The sequence below is a fragment of the Xenopus laevis genome, chromosome 9_10L, assembly GCF_017654675.1.
Source record: "Xenopus laevis strain J_2021 chromosome 9_10L, Xenopus_laevis_v10.1, whole genome shotgun sequence".
NCBI lineage: Eukaryota > Metazoa > Chordata > Amphibia > Anura > Pipidae > Xenopus > Xenopus laevis.
Window position 1 is genome coordinate 129,904,039 of NC_054387.1, and position 23,705 is coordinate 129,927,743.

General features: G+C 41.5%; 2 protein-coding genes across 5 annotated transcripts in view; one reads left to right on the plus strand and one right to left on the minus strand.

Annotated features, from left to right (window-relative positions):
• Positions 1–733: 733 nt before the first annotated feature.
• LOC108703970 (guanylate-binding protein 6) lies at positions 734–22,338 on the minus strand. The gene is made up of 7 exons (XM_041576332.1): positions 21,677–22,338; positions 6,125–6,267; positions 5,164–5,368; positions 2,810–3,008; positions 2,343–2,473; positions 2,156–2,265; positions 734–1,372 (listed from the first exon to the last, which is right to left on the minus strand). The coding sequence occupies exons 4-7, from the start codon at positions 3,000–3,002 to the stop codon at positions 1,114–1,116; spliced, it is 693 nt and encodes a 230-aa protein (XP_041432266.1). The 5' UTR covers positions 3,003–3,008; positions 5,164–5,368; positions 6,125–6,267; positions 21,677–22,338; the 3' UTR covers positions 734–1,113.
• The window catches only part of LOC121398348, a 53,748-nt gene continuing 50,755 nt past the window's right edge, over positions 20,713–23,705 (plus strand). For 2 of the 4 annotated variants that reach the window (XM_041577530.1, XM_041577533.1), the window contains exon 1: positions 20,823–20,929. The gene's annotated coding sequence lies outside the window, so the exon portion shown is untranslated. Of the gene's footprint in view, positions 20,930–23,705 lie in introns of all 4 variants that reach the window. The other 2 variants (XM_041577532.1, XM_041577531.1) reach the window with 2 other exon arrangements.

A 23,705-nucleotide genomic window follows, 5' to 3' on the forward strand; every position in this document is an offset into this window, starting at 1 on the left:
TACAAATGGGTATAGACTAATATAGACTAGGCAGGTCACTGGGCCCCTCCTTAATTCTTTCCAGAATATTTAAATAGGAAATGTTGCTGAACACGCTGCTTTTCTGCGCTGCATTCAGGGGGTTGGGAGTTTATTTGCCTGAGTCAGTGAGTGAAACTGAAAGCTCCAGCGCATGGGAATGTTTTTCCTCTAAACTGTCCATTTGCTGCTGTCACTTATTCTTAGCATTAACACTGGCTACTGTTCAGTCTCCTATCAGGCATTAACAGTTCATGTTCTGCACTTAAACTTCCATTTGCTTCTATAACAAATGTAAATCAGCAGGAAACACAATGTTTAAAGGATAAGTAAACCTTAAAATTAAGTGAATATAAAACGAATGAGAATGCAATTCTAAGCACTTTAGCAATGTACATTCATTATTGAAAACCAGTTGCAAATTGTCAATTGTCTGCTTTCTACATCATACTAAAAGTTAATTTAAAGGTGAACAACCTCTTTAAAGAGGACATATACCATCATTTTTAAAATTGTATCCCCTTATAGTAAATATACAAAAATAAAAGAAATTGCTATGTTTATGAAACATGTCAGATCAAGTTATTTAAAAGGATTTTTCACCTTAGTATGATGTAGAAAGCAATATTTGCAATTGGTTTTCATTTTTTTTATTTGAAGTTTTTGAGTGTTTTAGCTTTTTATTCAGCAGCTCTCCAGTTTGCAATTTCAGCCATCTGGTTACTAGGGTCCAAATTACCCTAGCAACCATGCATCGATTTGGATTAGAGTCTGGAATATGAATAGGAGAGGCCTGAATAGAAATATGATTAATTATTTATTAGGTATGCTTACCCACGTTTTGTAAGCTCATGGAGTATGTCAATGCTCACTCTGTGATATTATGGTCTGCTGACTCATGCCATTGTCATGTTCCTGCAACACAATCAACATTCCCTCTATTTTTGAGTTAGTGCCCCAAAATTATCGTTTGTGGGTGCAAAGCAAAGAGTGACTCTGAGCAAGTATTTGATATGAACTTCACTTTTTTATGTTGGACCTTTTCCACATTTGTGCTTAGAGAGAAAACTTTGGTTGAGACCGTAATGTTAATATTTAATTTCCCTCCACAATCCCCCATATATATCTATTTAATAAATACAGGTTACCATGGTTGTACTTACAGGAGATCTCCTTAAGGCTGTTTTCCAAGTACTCATCTGAAGTGGCTGCCTGGCCTTCAAGCTCTATCTTGAGAGTGAAATTTCTCACAGCCCAAACAAAAAGGGGTGTAAATGGAGAATCCCCCAAGTTCTCTTCTTCAAGGGAAGATCTTCTCATAATACTCTCACTTAGTTCAGATGTTGCACTGTGAATTCATGTAAGGAATAAAACTGCACAATGAAGTCTTCAGATAGGGCGCATTTTGGTTATTAAAATGTTTTACCCCTGGAACCTACATCTGGTTCTTAAAAACTGTATAAAATTCTCCTGTTTGACCTTAGTCTTATTTGTCTGATTTAGATACAGTGTACCAAGGCAGGGATGGAACCTAACAAATTCCACTATATTGGAATACATGGAACGTCTTCCCCTTTATACACTGGCTCCTGATCTTTAGTTTTCCTGTGTTATGGTAACACCCAAGTCATCCGTATAAAGAAAATACTGAAGACAAAGAGTCCTGCAGAAGGTAAAGTAACTGGAGGGTGACTACAGTGCAATGTGTGTATTGTTCATATGCGAGTAGTTAAATATGGGTGGGGGGATGGTGCTAGCTTACTTACCTTGCAAGATGAGTGGTATCTGTTAGTCTATTTTTCCCTAAAGTGGTCCTTAACTAAAAGATGGCAAAACAGGTGTATCAAGCTTTGTTTTTTGCCTCCAGTGCCCCTTACCAGTCCCCAGTAACACATAGCACCCTTAGGCACAATTCTTTGAGCCCAGAATACTGTGTAAAGAGTTGCAATTCATCTGTATGCAGCACTGCCCACACCTGCCATTGTTGCATTCAGTTTGGGTGGCACTTGGACAGGACGTGGGCATCACCTGGCACAACCCTACCTTGAGCGCCACTGAAAACAGACAAGGAAGGAGTGTCATGGGACTTCAGCTACAAGGGAGCTCTAAACTTAGACCAATGAATAGAAAAGGATACGGCAATGTTTTCACGGCATCTTCATCTATGGTTCCTTTGCTGTTATATACCAGGGCACTGCTCAACAGCAATGAGAGTGAGAGGATAGCTCTCTCGTTCCTTGTATCACCCTATAAAGCTACACAAAATAATGTCACTAGAGAGGTCTCCATAAACGCCTACAGTAATATTTTGAACTTAGACTTACCTCGAGGACATCCCCCAGTCCTTCTGTGTCCAATAAAACCAAGGTGCGTGCTGATTTGTCAGGATGAGGGACACACCACATCCAGATGCCCTTTGTTTTAGCCTCCACCGTGTGTCCTAAAGGGAAACCACCTAACAGGGAGAGACATTCCATATGGACTCATCAGCTTTGGCCATATGGTGAGGTACATTTTCCTAAAAACCTAGAATAATTTCACCACCGAACCTACATTTTTACACTGATTTTAGTACAAATGTACAAAGGTCAGTAATTTACATTTAACAATATGATAGGTTAAATCATGTGCTTTCTGAGCCTAGGTCTTCCATGTCCTTGATTTGAAGATCTAAATAGCATAGAGCTTCAGCTCCATCCAGCCCATTATTGATCCTCAACTGCAGCTCTCAAAAGATGGAGGACCACATGTTGCAGGCAACTTTTAATCTGAGGGCTTCTTAGATACTAACCTTTCTTTACTCTGGCCAATTTGTTCATAAGATAAGACTTCCCTGAGCGATATGGTCCTACAATGGACACCACCACCAATGGCTGTGAGATCTTCTCCAGAATTTGCTTGGCTTCTTGATTCAAACAGATCTTTTTGTCTGGTTCATTCTCAATTAGACAGATGGGTTGGTTCATCTTTGGGATCGGAGCCATGTTTACCTAGACCGATTATTCCAGAAAGACATTTTATGTGTGACGGACAATGTGAATACATGTGTCTTTGTCTAGTTGAGAATTGAACAGGCAGGTTTGAAATGCTTGCCCATTATTATGACCAGGAGATCACAGAAGGGGAGGAGTCAAAGGGATTAAGCTACGGGGGCAGATTTGCTAGGCATTTATACAGCTGCCAGGTTTGTGTAAGTTTCTGTCAAATTTGTGGGTTTGTACCTCAGAAACAGCTGGCGGGCTGGGAGTTAAAAGAACAAAATATTTCCATTGGTAAACGTAACATCTAGGTTATGAAAGTATTACATGTCACATGATCTCAATAAGTCTACGCCCCGCCCCAATTAATTAGTAATGTGATTGATTTTGATGTGACTTTTTGTAGAGTTTTCTGGCATAAAAGTGACTTTTTTATCAGTGATAGAGGCAAACAGGAGCTGAGAGGATTGGCTTTCCCCCATTTCTATTATTTTGCCTCAAAAATGTATTATTTGCACTGGTGTTTCTCTCCTAAACCCTATAATCCTAACATGGCCTAGAAGCCTCCATTCTTCACTAAATGAAGGGCCTTGTTACATACCCCTACAGGCACCCCTCTGACATGGCCACTTGCCCGACACCTTACAGGCTCCACATACATCATGGACCACAGCCCAGAAGCTCCTGGACCACCCTCTACCGCATCTATAAACCTGACCTTCCATTGTAGGACAACTCGCTACTTCCCCATCTGTATGATCTACGTCAGGGCTGTCCAACTGGCGGCTCGTGACCCACCCCCCTCATGTGGCCCTCCAAATCAAAGTCTGCCTGCTGTGTCTGTTTACCATATGTAAGACTTAAAAGGTATCACTAGATACCCCCTGCATTGTCTAAACCACAAATTCAGACTAATCCCCTGCATTGTTCACACCTGTGATCCCCCTGTATTGTTCACACTTGTGACACCAATATTGTACACTCCCCTAAAGCATTTACTGTTCCACCTGAGACCCAGACTGAAACTGCCCACATTGTTCACCTGTTCACACTTTATTCAAAATGCTAATGGGGCCCCAGCCCTGTGTCACTGTATGTAGTACATATTATTTTTGCTCCTGATTCCTGTCTCCTGCTCTGTTCTGTCTTCCCTATGCTCCTGTGTGTGTCATACTTTGGTATTTGTTCTGGGGGTTTGTTAGCATTTGAAAATTATTGTTAGTGGCCCCTAAGGTGTTTAATCATATGCTGGGGTACTGTATTATACACAGGGGAGGAGGAGGCATATGGATTTATGGGTATGTCTTATATGACTTAGCTTTTTTCACATATGAGTGACATCCCTGCAGGTCAGACACAAGGTAGTTCGGCCCCTAGGCAAGAGCTTCACTCAGTGCCCCCTGTCCTGCATTACCATTTCCCTCCTTACCATGATGGTAAATATTTTAAAAAAAGAGAGCAAGAAACACTTTTTCATTTAAATTACTGCCCCCTGTACGTGTACCAGCAAGCTCAGCAGCCATCCATCATACAGCCCTCCAGCAGCCATCATATTGCCCCCAATCTTTACCTGTGTCAGCAGCAGCCAAAAATAAATCTCATCACATCATATTGCCCCCAAGTATTTATGTACCTGTGCCAGCGCCCAGCCCAGCAGCAACAGCAAATATATGGGCCCCAAATCTGTACCTGGCTGTGCCAGCAGGAAGCCCCTAGTTCTGGCCCTGATCCCTGCAGTGAGCACCAACCATTTGGTTTTTTGGTGTGCTATTTATGTGGGCATAGTCTTGCGGTAACATGGGTGTGGTTAAAAGTGGGTGTGGTCTAAAAACAGGGAGTGGCTAACACTGGCTTCCGTTATTGGCCCTCTACCATGTAGATTGGAAAAAGTCCAGCGCTCGGTACCATAGAAGTTGGACAGCACTGATCTATGTGATTTCATATACTGGTCACACCTAGGTTTTCGGAAACTTTTAGATCTTCTACCTAGTGCACAATTGCCTACATATCAAGACCTACAGGAAAGGGTACCAGAGCAACAGGTGCAATTCTATAGGTACCTCCAGCTCTTTCAGGAGCAGTTTCAACCCCTCAGCCACTGCTACCCTAGAGAGCAAAACTCTTATGCAAGTTTAATAAAGATATCATGGAGACAATCAAAGCCTACCACTGCTGTTGTATCTGTCTATACCGACTGTGCTTGCATTCTTCTTCTTCTCCTCTAGTCTCCTTCTATCACTTTGTCCTTCCAGCGGTCTCTCCTTGCTGGCTCTCCAACTCCTACTCTTTATACTTCTCTCTAAAACCGGCCAACTTCTCTCTTCTGTACAATACTTGTTATTTCCTGATGTTGAACTGCATTGCACTGGCAGCTGGAGTCAAATGGAAAGTGAAAGGACAGGCGCTGAATTACGTTCAGAGAGGAAAATGCTCTTATGCTCTAAAGTTCAACTCTATTTCTTTGAAATAATTGTCTCATATCTCACTGCGTTGTAGTGCTCCATCATCTCTTATCACAGGAGAACAAACATCAAATAAAGTATTTACACAAAATAGTCGCTCCCTTTTAAGTTAACTTTTAGTATGTTATAGAGTGGCCAGTTCTAAGCAACTTATCAATTATTTATTTTTTTATAGTTTTTGAATTATTTGCCTTTTTCTTCTGACTCTTTCCAGCTTTCAAATGGGGGTCACTGACCCCATCTAAAATCAAAAGCTCTGTAAGGCTACAAATGTATTGTTATTGCTACTTTTTATTACTCCTCTTTCTATTCAGGCCTCTCCTATTCATATTCCAATCTCTTATTCAAATCAATGCATGGTTGCTAGCAATTGCTGGAACCGCAAATTCGAGAGCTTCCGAATAAAAAGCTAAATAAGTCAAAAAACACAAATAATAAAAAATGAAAACCAATTGCAAATTGTCTCAGATATCACTCTCCACATCATATTAAGTGCATTGCATCTTTTCTTCTGTATATACAGTATATATATATATTTATTTCTAATTAGTGCTGGGGGATCAACCTCATCTGCCAGATAAAGGAAGAGCCGGCAATGTCCTTACACATCTCAAAAGAGAAAGAGAGAAAGTCGACATAAACACTGGATCTTTATTAAATACTCACTTTACTGAAGATAAAATGTGGGATGACATCACAAAAGTGCAAAGATGTCAGACATGTGGTTCGTTGGCACTTCCAGTTCTCCAGCTGCTGCTGAGTAGTGATGGGCGAATTTCTCCTGTTTCACTGGAAAATTTGCGAACTTCCTGCAAAATTTGCGAAAAAATTTGTGAAAGTCAAAAAGTAAAGCCCGAAAAGTCGCTCGCGTAGATTTTGACACTGGCGTTAGTCAATGGGTCTACGAATAGTGTTGACACGCGGCAATTTTGACTTTCCGAACATGCATCCAAAATTTTGCACGGAGATTCGCCAATTTATTTGCCGGCAGCGAAACTCAGACCAGGTGAATTTATTCACCCATTACTATTGCTGAGGTACAAATCCATATGTATATATACAAATATGAAATTCGTTATCTGGAAACCTGTTTTCCAAAAAGCTCCGAATTACGGAAAAGCCTTCTCCCATAGACTCCATTTTATCCAAATATTGTAATCCAAAATTTTAAAAATGATTTCCCATTTCTGTGTAATAATAAAACAGTAGCTTGTACTTGATCCCAACTAAGATATAATTAATCCTTATTGGAGGCAAAACCAGCCTATTGGGTTTATTTAATGTTTATATGATTTTCTAGTAGATTTAAGGTATGAAGATCCACATTACAGAAAGATCCATTATCCAGAAAACCCCAGGTCCTGAGCATTCTGGATAACAGGTACCTGTATATACGTGTATAGGGGCAATTAACGTCAGATTACCAGGTCCAGAGCTGCCACCTTAGGGACCCCCAGGCTCAGTTGTGAGGTGTTCCACCGACACCCCAACACCCCCTCGCTCACACCTATTCTCAGTTTTGGGTGCAATCAAGAGGGGAGCTCAGAGGGGGCGCCTATAGTTTCAGGCGGGTCTGGTTCAGCGGGTCCCCAACTGGCCAGTCTGACCCTGGGTGCAATAACAGCAATCCTCAGTGTTTGTGGCCCAAAAATAGAGGCTGAAATCTACCTGTGTGCTGAGTGAGAGGAGAACACCATTAAGTTATACATATATACCGTATATACTCGAGTAAAAGCCGAGTTTTTCAGCACCCAAAATATGCTGAAAAAGTCTACCTCGGCTTATACTCGAGCTGATCGATGCGACGTGCCTCTTCCCTGAAGCGGATGGCTGCGCTTCTGACCTGCACCTGCCGCTAGAACTCCTTTCTGTCCGGGATGCCATCTTTACTGTTGGTGACAGCAAGGAGTTCGAACACATTTGAATGATGTCACAGTCGTGGTTACCATTCCAGTGTGTCTAGCAACCACTTCCAGCAGTAAAGCAAGACTAAGGTAGCTGCTCGGCTGCTTAGGAGCCAAGCCCCGGTCGCAGGAGCTGCTGCATTTCTCATCCTAGGCTTATACTCGAGTCAATACGTTTTCCCAGTTTTTGTAGGTAAAATTAGGTACCTCGGCTTGGCTTATATTCGAGTATATTGGTATATTGGGCAGTATTGATATTTTCTTCACTGGCTGGAAGAGCTAAAAGAGCAAAACTGAGAGATGATATAAAACTGGTTAATAGATATAGTGCCATGCTCACACACATTAGAGTCCTGCAGCGGGTTGGGTACCCGCAAAAAAATCGGTCACCTTGCGGAATGAGGGTAGGATTTTCAGGTGCGGTCGGGTTCTGGGTCTCATCTAAATTTCTTATCCTATGTAATATTGTCTATATTTTACTACTTTACAAAACTTGTTTCTGCCCGCCCACTTTTCATGACGTCACTTCCGGTTTGCAGCAACATCACTTCCTGTTTGCGGATAAGGCAGTTGCGGGTCCTGGTCAGGTAGCGGATGAAAGTGGGTAAATATGCCGGTTGTGGTTAGGGTCGCGGGCTGTGGGGTCTGGGTCTTAGAAATTAGTTCCGCGCAGGACTCTAACACACACACACAGGCACACCCCACTGATACCTATAAACAGTTTATATTCCACCTCTGAGAGAGAACTAGTGTTTTCAGGTTACTTACAGGAGTAACAGGAGAGTCGTGTAGAGAAGAAGTGTCTGTCCCACACTCACAGCACCTTGTACAGCCCCCCTGCACTCAACTCCCAAGTGCTCCGTGATTGCCTTAAAGGACCAGTAACATCAAATTCATTTTTATAGATCTGGGAAAAAAAACACCAACACAAATGAAACTTTAAAATCGATAAGTCCACTTGCGCTCCTGTCCTGAAAAAGCGACGCGGCGGTGATCCATCTTGCGGAGCTTGATTTCTCCTCCCTGGCTATCGCCTATAAGGAAGGCAGGGAGGAGAAATCGAGCACCGCACAATGGATCGGCCAATCGCTTTCTGAAGAGGAGATTCGCTAAGTTATTTCTTAATAAAAACTGTGATTTTACAGTTTAATTTGTGTTGGTGTTTTTTTTTTCGATCTATACAGACAAATTATGTTTTGTTTTTTTTAATTAGCTTTTCTAAATGAGACCTGCCCTGTACTATAGTGTCCTACTGAAAATGATCATTATTGTCATAGATTCACGGGAGGAGGGGTCATTCTTCAACTGTATAGAGCACTGGTAAGGCCCCATCTAGAATATGCCGTACAGTTTTGGTCTCCATCACTCAAACAGGACATTATTGTATTAGAGAGGGTACAGAGAAGGGCAACTAAGCTGGTAAAGGGAAAATCTTAGCTATGAGGAAAGACTGGCCAAATTGGGGATGTTCACGCTGGAGAAGAGGCGCTTAAGGGGAGATATGATAACTATGTATAAATATATAAGGGGATCATATAATAATCTCTCTAATGATTTATTTACCAGTAGGTCTTTCCAGCTGACACAAGGTCACCCATTCCGATTAGAAGAAAAGAGGTTCCAGCTAAATATTGGGAAGGGGTTTGTTACAGTGAGAGCTGTGAAGATGTGGAATTGTCTCCCTGAATCAGTGGTACAGGCTGATACATTAGATAGGTATAAGAAGGGGTTGGATGGTGTTTAGCAAGTGAGGGAATACAGGGATATGACACAGATTTGAGAATAAGGGTAGGACTACACGGCCGACTTGGATGCGTTTCCGTCGGATCCGACGCTGGGCGACAAAACACCCGCGTCAAGTCGGATGCGACAGGAAACAAGGTAATTAACAGAAAAGTCGACTGTTGGACGAACGCTGGGACACCATGTGACTTTTCTGTTAATTACCTTGTTTCCAGATGCATCCGACTTGACGCAGCGTTTTTTCGCCCAGCATCGGATCCGACGGAAACACATCCAAGTCGGCCGTGTAGTCCTACCCTAAGACGTCAGTGAGAGCTGATTGTGCCTCCCCCGATCACATTGCAGGAGTCAGTGGCAGCTGCAGCCTCATACACTCAAACTTTGTTTCTTATTTTCAGCCTGGTCACATGATGCTCTGTTAGACTTTGCCTTGGGGGGTGGAGGGGAGAAGACAATTGTTTGTGTCTGTGACAGAGACTGGGATCTGGTGCATTTGTGTGTGACTGACCCAGGGATCCCCCAAATCCCTGTCTGACTCCTCCCTATTTAGTGGCTGCACCAAACTTCTTCTGAATCCGACCCTCCCACACAGCTCGGAACTGGGCTGGTACTGCACAGAAGTATTTCCCATGTACATGAATTCTTGCTCTATAATTAGTGATCAGCTATACTAAACTGGTGTTGTTAGACTACAACTCCCAGCATCCTCCTCACTATCCAGTTCTGACTCTACTCCACAGAAATTACTTTTTTTAAGATTGGGTTATAATTATTATTTTTTTCCAAATTTGGGTTCTCCAGGCAGTAGGGGTGATGGGAGTTGTAGGCCGTAAGGCAACAGGTTGGCTTTCCCTGCTGTGGTTTTACTGGTTTTCCAGCCAAATTGGGCTACTAATTTAAAGCCCAGGCTGGTTTTGAAAGTGCCAACTAGCCAAGGTACAGTTTTGGGCTACTTTTTCGGCCTTTGTACTTTGGAAACCAGCCAAAGTTTTTTCTTGCCCTAATGTGCGGAGTCTGCATCTCCCAGTGCATGTTGGGTAATGTTGTTTTTGTTTAACAATTTACCAACTGCCGAGTTGAATGTAAGACTACAATACCCAGCATGCAATGGGACCGACTTGTGTAGTCTGGAGTTACCATCGCATTTTCCTTTCACTTTCCTTGATTTAAGACATTTTTGGGGCAAAAATCTTTTGGCCACCAAAATGTCTAGCAGTTGACCTGTTTTACCAGTGTTTATTAAAATTGTCCTTATGGGGCCCCTATACCTTCTGGGTAGGGCTGCCACCTTTTCTGGAAAAAAATACCGGCCTTCCTATATATTTATCTTTTTTCCCAATTAATAACATTGAGATCAGCCGTCATCAAATACCGGCCAGTCCGATAAAATACTGGCCAGATGGCAACCCTACTCCTGGGCCCCCTCTGTAATTACTCCCCTGGTGATGAGCGAATCTGTCCCATTTGGCTTCATGGAAATTATGTGAATCAGTGAAAATTTGAAAAGAGGGGTATTTTCACATATATTAATTAAGTTTTTAGACTTTTGGGCTATTTGTGGGCTACTTTTGAAGTGCCTCTTGGCTAGTTTTAAGCTGGTTTTGACTATGACTTTGGCTGGTTTTGAAAATGAGACCTGGCAACCCTGCTGGCAGCCGAGCAACTGTCAGTTTCACATGGAAAAGAGAGGGGGTGGGATCAGGGCTGTAGAGAGAACAAAATGAAAGCAAAATAAATAGCAGTGTTTTCAGGCTGTGGGTGGATTTCATTAGTGTCTGATTTTAAGGGGATGGGGGGCAGGAGCTTAGTACAATACAGATAACACTACACAATAGTTTAGCCCTGCTCTCACCCTCTGTAACAAAACAGACAGTTGGTCCGTGGCCCAAATACTTTAGCAAGGGCCCTTTATGTACAATTTGCATGAGATGAATAAATGCCACAGGCTGGTTGGCTATGGAGGTTACGTTACCTATGGGTGACAAAGACGGGGCGTTTGCCTCCCCCTGGAGTGTTCCCCTCAAGCAGGACAAGAGCAAGTGGCCATATTTGAGAATAAGACGTGAGTGAGAGCTGATTGTGCCTCCCCCGATCACATTGCAGGAGTCAGTGGCAGCTGCAGCCTCATACACTCAAACTTTGTTTCTTATTTTCAGCCTGGTCACATGATGCTCTGTTAGACTTTGCCTTGGGGGGTGGAGGGGAGAAGACAATTGTTTGTGTCTGTGACAGAGACTGGGATCTGGTGCATTTGTGTGTGACTGACCCAGGGATCCCCCAAATCCCTGTCTGACTCCTCCCTATTTAGTGGCTGCACCAAACTTCTTCTGAATCCCACCCTCCCACACAGCTCGGAACTGGGCTGGTACTGCACAGAAGTATTTCCCATGTACATGAATTCTTGCTCTATAATTAGTGATCAGCTATACTAAACTGGTGTTGTCAGACTACAACTCCCAGCATCCTCCTCACTATCCAGTTCTGACTCTATTCCCCAGAAATTACTTTTTTTAAGATTGGGTTATAATTATTATTTTTTTCCAAATTTGGATTCTCCAGGCAGTAGGGGTGATGGGAGTTGTAAAGGCTCCAATATTGCATTGTGGGACTTGTAGTTCCTTAACAGCTGGAGAGCCAAGGTTCCTGATCCCTGCTGTAAGGCAACAGGTTGGCTTTCCCTGCTGTGGTTTTACTGGAAACTCTCTGCCAGTTGTTTCTTTAGCCGGGTGTCCAGATGTTGCAGTACTACAAATCCCAGCATGCCTCAGTAAATACGCCAGTTGGGAGTTGTAGTCTGGCTGCCCAATCAAAGACAAGATTGTATTAACCACTCCCCTTCAGGCATGGGTTGTACGGTGGGCGTGGCTCATGTTTTTGGAAGGAGGCTGGAGTGAGTCAGAGGCTAGGCAGCAGCGTGCCCATGGCAAGTTTGGCTCAGATGTGTTTCTGTAACTAACAACATATTGGGGGGGAAAGTAGAAAAGCTCAGCTCTCCCAGATTCAGCCTCAAATCTAATTTACTAGTTTTCCAGCCAAATTGGGCTACTAAGTCCAGGCGGGTTTTGAAAGTACCAACTAGCCAAGGTACAGATTTGGGCTACTTTTTGGGCCTTTGTACTTTGGAAACCAGACAAAGTTTTTTCTTGCCCTAATGTGCCGAGCCTGAGTCTCCCAGTGCATGTTGGGTAATGTAGTTTTTGTTTAATATTTTGCCAACTGCCGAGTTGTATGTTAGATTACAATACCCAGCATGCAATGGGACTGACTTGTGTAGTTGGGAATTACCAAATTTTGTGCTCCCGTCACTCTTAAGCATTCTCGCATTTTCTTGTGACTTTCCTTAATTTCAGACATTTTTGCAGCAAAAAATCTGTTGGCCACCAAAATGTCTAAAGATTGAGCTGTTTTTACCAGTATTTAATGAAAATGTACTTGATTTAGGGCTTTATGGGGCCCCTATACCTCCTGGGCCCCCTCCGTAGTTTCTCCCCTGGTGACGGGCGAATCTGTCCCATTTGGCTTCATGGAAAAACATGCGAGTCAGTGAAAATTAAAATTTTCACATATATTCATTTAATTTTTAGACTTTTTTTTCACTGCACATATTGGGCTATTTGTGGGCTGGTTTTGAAGTGTCTCTTGGCTAGTTTTGGGCTGGTTTTGACGATGACTTTGGCTGGTTTTGAAAATGAGACCTGGCAACCCTGCTGGCAGCCGAGCAACTGTCAGTTTCACATGGAAAAGAGAGGGGGTGGGATCAGGGCTGTAGAGACAACAAAATGAAAGCAAAATAAATGACAGTGTTTTCAGGCTCTGGGTGGATTTAATTTGTGCCTGATTTTAAGGGGATGTGGGGCAGGAGCTTGGGATACTTAAAGTCCAGGCGGGTTTTGAAAGTGCCAACTATCCAAGGTACAGATTTGGGCTACTTTTTGGGCCTTTGTACTTTGTAAACCAGCCAAAGATTTTTCTTGCCCTAATGTGCCGAGTCTTTATCTCCCAATGCATGTTGGGTAATGCCGTTTTTGTTTAACATTTTGCCAACTGTCGAGTTGAATGTAAGACTACAATACCCAGCATGCAATGGGACTGACTTGTGTAGTCCAGAGTTACCATTGCATTTTCCTTTGACTTTTCTTGATTTAAGACATTTTTGGGGCAAAAATCTATTGGCCACCAAAATGTCTAGCAGTTGACCTGTTTTACCAGTGTTTATTAAAATTGTCCTTATGGGGTCCCTATACATACATAACATTGGGATCAGCCATCATTTTTACCGGCCAGTCCGATCAAATACCGGCCAGGTGGCAACCCTACTCCTGGGCCCCCTCTGTAATTACTCCCCTGGTGACGGGCGAATCTGTCCCATTTGGCTTCATGGAAAAATATGAGAATGAGTGAAAATTTGAAAAGAGGTGTATTTTCACATATATTCATTACATTTTTAGACTTTTTTTCACTGCACATATTGGGCTATTTGTGGGCTACTTTTGAAGTGCCTCTTGGCTAGTTTTGGGCTGGTTTTGACGATGACTTTGGCTGGTTTTGAAAATGAGACCTGGCAACCCTGCTGGCAGCCGAGCAACTGTCAGTTTCACATGGAAAAGAGAGGGGGTGGGATCAGGGCTGTAGAGAGAACAAAATGAAAGCAAAATAAATAGCAGTGTTTTCAGGCTGTGGGTGGATTTCATTAGTGTCTGATTTTAAGGGGATGGGGGGCAGGAGCTTAGTACAATACAGAAAACACTACACAATAGTTTAGCCCTGCTCTCACCCTCTGTAACAAAACAGACAGTTGGTCCGTGGCCCAAATACTTTAGCAAGGGCCCTTTATGTACAATTTGCATGAGATGAATAAATGCCACAGGCTGGTTGGCTATGGAGGTTACGTTACCTATGGGTGACAAAGACGGGGCGTTTGCCTCCCCCTGGAGTGTTCCCCTCAAGCAGGACAAGAGCAAGTGGCCATATTTGAGAATAAGACGTGAGTGAGAGCTGATTGTGCCTCCCCCGATCACATTGCAGGAGTCAGTGGCAGCTGCAGCCTCATACACTCAAACTTTGTTTCTTATTTTCAGCCTGGTCACATGATGCTCTGTTAGACTTTGCCTTGGGGGGTGGAGGGGAGAAGACAATTGTTTGTGTCTGTGACAGAGACTGGGATCTGGTGCATTTGTGTGTGTGTATATATGTATGTGTATGTATGTATATACTGTATGTATGTATGTATGTGTGTGTGTGTATGTATGTATGTATGTGTGTATATACTGTATGTATGTGTGTATGTATGTATGTATGTGTATATGTATGTGTGTGTGTATGTGTTTATGCATGTACAGTATATACGTATGAATTTGACTTTCAAAGTGCCCCATAGGAGAAAGGGAAAAAGGCGAATTCCTCTGCGCTGAACCAGTCAGCTTTGCACGGATGACCTGAAGCACCGAAGCTTTTTTTCACCGTCTGCAGCTTAAATATACGCTCACATTTTTTAGAAATATAAATTTAAGCTGCAGACCGTGAAGAAAGCCGAGGTGATTTGGGTTATCCGTGTGAAGCCGACTTCTGGAATTCAAGCTGCCGTCGCCTTTATCCCGTGGGACACTTTGCATGTCAAATTCAAGCTTAATATTTGAAGTAAGCCTAACCTATCATTATAGCTATTTTTTGGGGGAAGGAATAAGTATTAAAAAAAATTGGTGTTACTTGTCCTTTAAATGTTCTCGACAAATAACATTTTATGCATTTCCCCTGTATGTTCTAAGTGACTTGTGGAAATGTTTTTTAGTAATTTCTGTTGCACCACAACTATTTGAGACAGCTCATTTTGTTCTTAGTTGCATTTCAAAAAGGCGTTTGAGTGCAGAAACTTTACCGCTTTTCTAAATGTTTTGTAAAAAGAAACCACTTTCATTAAGATCTTTTTCAAAATGTGAGCACTTTGGTGAGCAGAAAACAGTTGTTTTTATTAGCCGACAGGTCACATTTTTCACTTTAAGAAGGCTCTTTCTTACCAAAATGTTGCCAAAGCCCCTTGATTTTTCTTAATATTGCACAGTTACATTTTATTTTAACCTATGCGGTTAAATATTGTATAGAATTTCTTTAGCCTGATGTTGGCCAGCCCAATATAACAGTGCACTGGTTTCAACAAAAGCAAAATGTGTGAATTATTTTAGTTGTGTAGGAGATTTTTTAATGTATACAAATATATTCATTTGGAAACCTTGTAGGTTTCATATTCAAAACTTGGCACATTGGTTGTGGTCATGAATAGTGATTTTAGAGTTTTTTACTTGGTTTGGTGCCATGATGCAATATTTCGTTTCTTTTTATTGCTTCATTGTGATCACGTGATGTGCTCTGGCATAACACTGACTAAAATTGTGACACTATTTTGAGAAAACATTGTCTTACGCTTCAATACAGTCGATGCATCACTAAGCAGCACAGTGTAAACTCTCTTATTCTGCTTCTCTTTGAAGCAGACAAGACATTAGTGCACGAGAATAACAGCTCACTAAATGGCAAAAAAACTCTAAAATCACTATTCATGACCACAACCAATGGGCCAAGTTTTGAATATGAAACCTACAAGGTTTCCAAATGAATATATTTGTTTGGCACAAACATTAGGGTTTTTAATGCATACATTAAAAAATCTCCTACACAACTAAAATAATTCACACATTTTGCTTTTGTTGAAACCAGTGCACTGTTATATTGGGCTGGCCAACATCAGGCTAAAGAAATTCTATACAATATTTAACCGCATAGGTTAAAATAAAATGTAACTGTGCAATATTAAGAAAAATCAAGGGGCTTTGGCAACATTTTGGTAAGAAAGAGCCTTCTTAAAGTGAAAAATGTGACCTGTCGGCTAATAAAAACAACTGTTTTCTGCTCACCAAAGTGCTCACATTTTGAAAAAGATCTTAATGAAAATGGTTTCTTTTTACAAAACATTTAGGGGCCGATTCACTAAGGGTCGAATTTCGAAGTTAAAAATACTTCGAAATTCGACCCTCGAATTGAAATCCTTCGACTTCGAATATCGAAGTCGAAGGATTTAGCGCTAATCCTGCGATCGATCGATCGATTAAATCCTTCGAATCGAACGATTCGAAGGATTTTAATCCAACGATCGAAGGAAAATCCTTCGATCAAAAAAAGGTTAGCAAGCCTATGGGGACCTTCCCCGTAGGCTAACATTGTCTTCGGTAGGTTTTATCTGCCGAAGTAGGGGGTCGAAGTTTTTTTTAAAGGGAAAGTACTTCGACTATCGAATGGTCGAATAGTCGAACGATTTTTCGTTCGAATCGAAGTCGAAGGTCGTAGTCGAAGGTCGAAGTAGCCCATTCGATGGTCGAAGTACCCAAAAAATACTTCAAAATTCGAAGTATTTTTCATTCGAATCCTTCACTCGAGCTGAGTGAATCGGTCCCTAAGAAAAGCGGTAAAGTTTCTGCACTCAAACGCCTTTTTGAAATGCAACTAAGAACAAAATGAGCTGTCTCAAATAGTTGTGGTGCAACAGAAATGACTAAAAAACATTTCCAGAAGTCACTTAGAACATACAGGGGAAATGCATAAAATGTTATTTGTCGAGAACATTTAAAGGACAAGTAACACCAATTTTTTTTAATACTTATTCCTTCCCCCAAAAAATAGCTATAATGATAGGTTAGGCTTACTTCAAATATTAAGCTTGAATTTGACATGCAAAGTGTCCCACGGGATAAAGGCGACGGCAGCTTGAATTCCAGAAGTCGGCTTCACACGGATAACCCAAATCACCTCGGCTTTCTTCACGGTCTGCAGCTTAAATTTATATTTCTAAAAAATGTGAGCGTATATTTAAGCTGCAGACGGTGAAAAAAAGCTTCGGTGCTTCAGGTCATCCGTGCAAAGCTGACTGGTTCAGCGCAGAGGAATTCGCCTTTTCCCCTTTCTCCTATGGGGCACTTTGAAAGTCAAATTCATACGTATACATACATACACACATACATACACACATACTACATACATACACACACACACACACACACACACACACACACACACACACACACTGTTACAGTGAGAGCTGTGAAGATGTGGAATTGTCCCCCTGAATCAGTGGTACAGGCTGATACATTAGATAGGTATAAGAAGGGGTTGGATGGTGTTTAGCAAGTGAGGGAATACAGGGATATGACACAGATTTGAGAATAAGGGTAGGACTACACGGCCGACTTGGATGCATTTCCGTCGGATCCAATGCTGGGCGACAAAACGCCCGCGTCAAGTCAGATGCATCTGGAAACAAGGTAATTAACAGAAAAGTCGCATGGTGTCGCAGCGTTCGTCCGACAGTCGACTTTTCTGTTAATTACCTTGTTTCCTGTCGCATCCGACTTGACGCATCGTTTTGTCACCCAGCGTTGGATCCGACAGAAACGCATCCAAGTCGGCCGTGTAGTCCTACCCTTATTCTCAAATCTGTGTCATATCCCTGTATTCCCTCACTTGCTAAACACCATCCAACCCCTTCTTATACCTATCTAATGTATCAGCCTGTACCACTGATTCAGGGAGACAATTCCACATCTTCACAGCTCTCACTGTAACAAACCCCTTCCCAATATTTAGCTGGAACCTCTAAATCATTAGAGAGATTATTATATGATCCCCTTATATATTTATACATAGTTATCATATCACCCCTTAAGCGCCTCTTCTCCAGCGTGAACATCCCCAATTTGGCCAGTCTTTCCTCATAGCTAAGATTTTCCCTTTACCAGCTTAGTTGCCCTTCTCTGTACCCTCTCTAATACAATAATGTCCTGTTTGAGTGAAGGAGACCAAAACTGTACGGCATATTCTAGATGGGGCCTTACCAGTGCATACTGCTACTAAAAAATGCCTTACCCTTTAAACAAAACAGGAATTTAGATCATGGGCCCACACTCCAAACTATATTTCCTCTTCTTCCTCAACCCTCTTAATTCTCCAAGTCTTTTTTCTTTATATACTATAGTTTATTATTCTATCTGTTTAGCCTCTTTGTTCCCATACAGTAATTGGTAACCATGAAATAGGCAAAAAAGCAGGAGGACCCACTGACACCTGGGCCCACCGAGTGGGTCAGTCCGACACTGTCCAAGCAACACTATATCTATGGGCTCTTATGACCCGCATTTCCACCTTCTGAGCTTGGCCCTTCCAAGATATATCATATGTTCTTTACAACCCAGATAGTTTACATGAGAACCATTTATGAACACTTCTACAAATGCCACTGTTTATTTACATGCAATGTCTCTATTTTTGGGATAAGGATAATTCTGCCTCGGAAAAGCTGAGCTGCTGCAGGGTAAGTGACTAGTTGCTGCCTACAGAGCTTGCAGAAACACTGACTAATATAAACACACATGTCCTGCTTCATATATAGAGTAGCACCACATTGGTCTTCTCCTTGGCCAACTCTGCATCAAGGACCACTGCCTGTTAACACAACATAACATCACATAACACATACTTTACATTTACAGGCTGATCTCTCCAGGGCAAGGAAAGAGACAATGAGCTTCAGCTGGTAGGAAGTATAGGATGATATGGGTGAAAGTCAAGGCATCTCCTCTCAATTTAAATATTTGAGGGATTTAGGGGCAGCGAAATGTTTTCTCTTGGAAAAAAATAAAAGAATCATTGGTAAAATATGAAAAGCCAAGGGTTGGGGGTCTGTGGAGACAGGTTGAGTTTTGAATGGATGGTGGGCAGTAAGCTGCAGTTATGGAAAGGTCATCATCTCATGTTCCTAGGTCTGCTTCCTCTGAAGTTACACCCCTGGTTGCAATTGAGAAGTTATATCTGGCTATAAATATATACTGGAAGGAAAGCAATATGGGTACTATATACCGGCAATGTACTAACCAGTGGAAGAGATTGCTCATATGGTTGCTATGGGTTACCAGACCTATAGAAAAGGTTGGTCCTGTTATTGTATTGACCCTTTTTCATCATCATCAAATAAATTACTATCATGTCTCTGCCAGCTATAATCTGCCACTTCTCATTAACTCTAGCCAATTATAATGCTAATAAAAAAAATCTACTTTCCGCCATCACATTTCCATAATGTTTATCTTCCATTATCATAGAAATGTTAATTAAACACTGGAAATATGTTTACACTGAAATTACAGGTTTTGCAACTTGTCATGTGATTTATTGGGGGCCAATGTGCTGCCAGTGGGTGGGAAAATTGACAGTTAGGAGAGAATGCCTTTCTTAGTTGATCTGTAGGGTTCCATCAACTGTTTACACCACTGGAAGAGTATTTAACATAAATTTCCGTCTACTATAAAAAAAAAATTTAAACATGAATTAAACCCAATAGGCTTGTTTGGCTTCCAATAGGATTTTGCGGTATGTAAGACCAGAAGAAATTAGACCAAGGATTATTCAGTGATAATTCCTTCTCCAATTCCAATATTACATGTTGCGACCACCTTGCTTAGTTCTGAAAAAAACTCCAAAAATGGCAAGGAGGATTCCTAATGCAGGGTACTATCAGGTGTTACTTTTCCATGGAAGTTCTAGGCCCTCGACCACCATCCTTTGCCCAAATATATGACATGATTCTTTTTATCGTTCCAAGAGAAGGCACTGCATTCCATTTGTTCTCATTGTATTTGTTTGGGGCAATGTGAACACCTTGTATAACAGAATAACTGACAGTCGGGTAACTGTTACCTACTGGGTGCAGCCTGCATGTTTGTTGTAAAAACTAGGTGAGGTCAACAAGTTTGTATACAAAGAGCATTAAAGAGTGAGTAACTTGTAAATAACAAACTTCTATCAGTTAGTTAACAGACAGGAGTCAGGACTGCTACAGGTGAGGGTGCAGTGTTTTTTAGGGATGCGCCGAATCCACTATTTGGGATTCGGCCAAATCCTTTGTGAAAGATTCTGCCGAATATTGAGTCCAAATTTGCATATGCAAATTAGGAGAGGGAAAGGAAAAAGTGGGAAAAAATATTTTACTTCCTTTTTGTGAAGAAAGATCTTGCGATTAGGATTCAATTTGGTTCTGCAAGGCACAAGGATTTGGCCGAATCTGAATCCTGCTGAAAAAGACAGAATCCTGGCCTAATCCCGAACTGAATCCTGGATTCGGTACATCCCTATTGTTTTTAAGCCCGTGGATAACCTTGGTAGCAGCATAGGGGCCTTCAGAGCCTCCACTCTTAAACTGTGAAGACAATGTTTGGGCGGTGGTTGTAAAGGGACCCAATTCGTTTGTGAAAGCAAATTAGTTGTATGAGTCCCACATAGCTGCCCAACCTGTCAACTTATATAATACATTTTATATTCCATTTATTGCTATCTGTTAGAGCTTGTATTATCCTGCTGCCATGGGGTATCTACTTACTAATGGGTGCCATTATCCTTAGATAGGGGGACTGCTGACACCCCTGCCATGTGGTAAAATCATTCATCCCAACTGCAGCAGAAAAAGAGCCAATAATAGTCTGAAATAACATATGCAGCTCACACATAAATAAGAAAAGGCAACTGCACATATACATTTCATGACAATAACAATGTCAAATGGTTTCATATCAGCAATATTCCAGTGGTGTGATCAGATGGAATCTCAGGGTTAATCTCCCTTCTGGAGTTAAATTTATTTCTTATATGAACTGGAAGGAAGGGCTGTTACATTACAAAGCCAACCTGCTTTTACTTTCATTTTGAGTCAGTTGATGTTGCAGATGTGAGAGTGGACCAGGATCTCCTCTAACCGAGGCACCAAATCTCTCCCCAAAACACAGATAAGGTAAGTTGGGGAGGAAATATTTATATTTAGGTGGGTAATATTGCTATGTTATACTTATAATATCCCCATGTTACACGGCTGTTGCTGAAAAATTGGCGCTATGAATCTCTGATCTTCCCCCCCCCCCCATCTAAGTGTTTCTTTAGCCTGAATGAAGCACATTTCATGGTGACAATGGGTCCAAGCATTATGGGAGGCAACTAATATTTATCCAACTGGTCATTATTGCTTAACATCAAACACTGCAGAGTGATTTACAGAGCAAGAGAGTTGCAGTTGTGTAAGCTTCATTTCTATAGCCTGCTCAGTGACTTTCTGTAAGGAGATTGGGCGGGGGGGGGGGCAAAAGCTTTTGGAAACACCCCATATTTCATTGCCCTATGTTTCTTAAAGGAGACATATAGGATAAATGAAAAAACCCTAATTTTGTAGGCAATTATAAGTAATATATGATGTTGCTTTTACATGGTGTTAAAATTAATATTATCTTTAAAAATAGCCCCTTTATTGGAGCTCCCTATAGATGTTCTCTGGTCCCTGTCTGTGTTTCAAAGACAGATATATATATACACACATATGCATAGATAGTCATTGGATTCAAATTCCAGCCTAAAATACAGTACCTCTAAACTCGAGTACAAATGCCAGCTACAAGGTAAAATAATTAGAAATCATAAGAAAAACAATGCCCAGTTTCACATCCCAATAAAAAGTGTCAGTTTACTGACTGCCAGCTCTCAAACTGACCTTTGTACCGGTGTTCTGCTCCACATTTATTTGCTGTCACACCTCCAGGTGCACAATTTGCCTGTGACTTGTTATTCTCCCTTCTTCTACCACTCATACAGCCCAAAGCCGGGGTGCAATTATTCTGTTCCCTGTTACCCAATCTCTTGTGTCTAAATCTTAATGGCAATAAACAACTGCAACGCAGGGCATTTCTGCTGACTGCCAACATAGGAATGGAGCCAAGAAGATTTTCGGTTAACCTCACACCGATGCTTGACAAAGGGGCGTGACCCCGAAACGTTGCACCTGCACTGCATTAAAAAATTGCAAGGGCTTGCCCTGCAGCCTAAAATCCTGCGTGCCACCGAAATTCTTTTCTACAACATAGGAATGGAGACAAGTGTACAGCTTGTATCTTGGCAAATACAGCCTTAAAGGAATAGTTAACTTTTAGTATCTTATGGAATGGTTCATTCTAAGAAACTTCAATTGGCCTTATAGTAGTAGTATAGTTTTTTTTTAATTATTTGCCTTTTTCTTCTGACTTTACAGCTATCAAATAGCGGTCACAGAGCCTTCCTATGTCTGCAAAAAATCCGAAAATCTGGCATCTCAGACCTACCGTTTTTGTACATTAGGCCCATAAAATATCTTTGGACAGAGATTCTAATTTTGGTTCTGTACACGACCACAATGAATTTTAAATGAAACAACTCAGATGCAGTTGAACTGCAGCCTTTCAGCTTTACTTCAGTGGGTTGAAAAAAAAGATTGCATAAACATGTGAGGAACTAAAGCCTTTTTTTAACACAATCACTTCATTTCAGGGGCTCAAAAGTAATTGGACAAATTAAAAAACTGAAAATAAAACGTTCATCTCTAATAGTTGGTTGAAAACCCTTTGCTGACAATGACAGGCTGAAGTGTTGAACTCATGGACATCACCAGATTCTGGGTTTGCTCCTGTTTAATGCTCTGCCAGGTCTTTACTGCAGCGGCTTTCACTTGATGTTTGTTTGTGGCCTTTCTGTCCCAAGTTTAGTCTTCAACAAGTGAAATGCAGCTCAATTGGCTTCACATCAGGTGACTGACTTGGCCATTAAACAATATTCCACTTCTTTGCTTTAATAAACTCCTGGGTTGCTTTGGCTCTATGTTTTGGGTCATTATGAAATACCGCCCAATCAATGTGACTGCATTTAGCTGGATTTGAGCAGACAGTGTCTTTGAAGAGCTCACAATTCATTCTTGTGCTTCTGTCCTGTGTCACATGATGGATAAACACTAGTGTCCCAGTGCCACTGGTGTTAGGGACGTAATTCGTCCTGAGATTATCTATCCCCGTCCTAATTAGTTTGTGCAAAGGTCTAGACCGGAAGAATGACACTGACACAGACTGTTCAGTATACAAAATGCTTCTTCTGCTTTATTCTAAGGCACAGAGAATTATATGGGTTAAGTGGGGTGTAGGCTGGCAGCTCCGGATATCAGATTTTTAGCAGCATAACCAATAGTCATAACAGAAATCATAATATGTCCTTATTCGGAATGCTTCTGCAGTCATCTTCAGGAAACAGGTGCAGAGTGGCTTGCCCACAACGCCACCACTGTGACGCCTTCTTAGCATGAGCCTGTTTCTTTGAAGAGGTTCCTCTTTGTTGCTTCCTAGCTTATAGCGATATATGATATATGTTTTGCAAATAGCTGGGCAAGGAAATAAGTGATAACACACAGCATAACAGTAAAATAGACTTTTTATCTAGAAGATAATAAAGTAGCACAGACACCTGTCCTCCACACTGGCAGCCATGCACACCCAAGCCATCACACTGCCTCCCAAATGTTTTATACACAACTGTGCTATGCTTTGGATCATGAGCTGTTCCACACCTTCTCGAGACTTTTTTTCTTGCCATCATTCTGCTAGAGGTTGATCTTGGTTTCATCTGTCCAAAGAATGTTTTTCCAGAACTGTGCTTTTTTTAGATTTTTTTGTAAAGTCCAATGTAGCCTTTCTATTCTTGATGCTTATGAGTGGCTTGTACCT

Excerpts from the sequence above, each read along its gene's own strand:
- LOC108703970 (XM_041576332.1), bottom strand. The coding sequence starts at position 3,002 with ATGGCTCCGATCCCAAAGATGAACCAACCCATCTGTCTAATTGAGAAT. Across the intron at positions 2,474-2,809 it reads ATTGGCCAGAGTAAAGAAAG|GTGGTTTCCCTTTAGGACAC; the intron begins GTTAGTATCTAA and ends TCTCCCTGTTAG. Across the intron at positions 1,373-2,155 it reads GATGCCGTGAAAACATTGCC|TCACAGTGCAACATCTGAAC; the intron begins GTATCCTTTTCT and ends CCTTACATGAAT.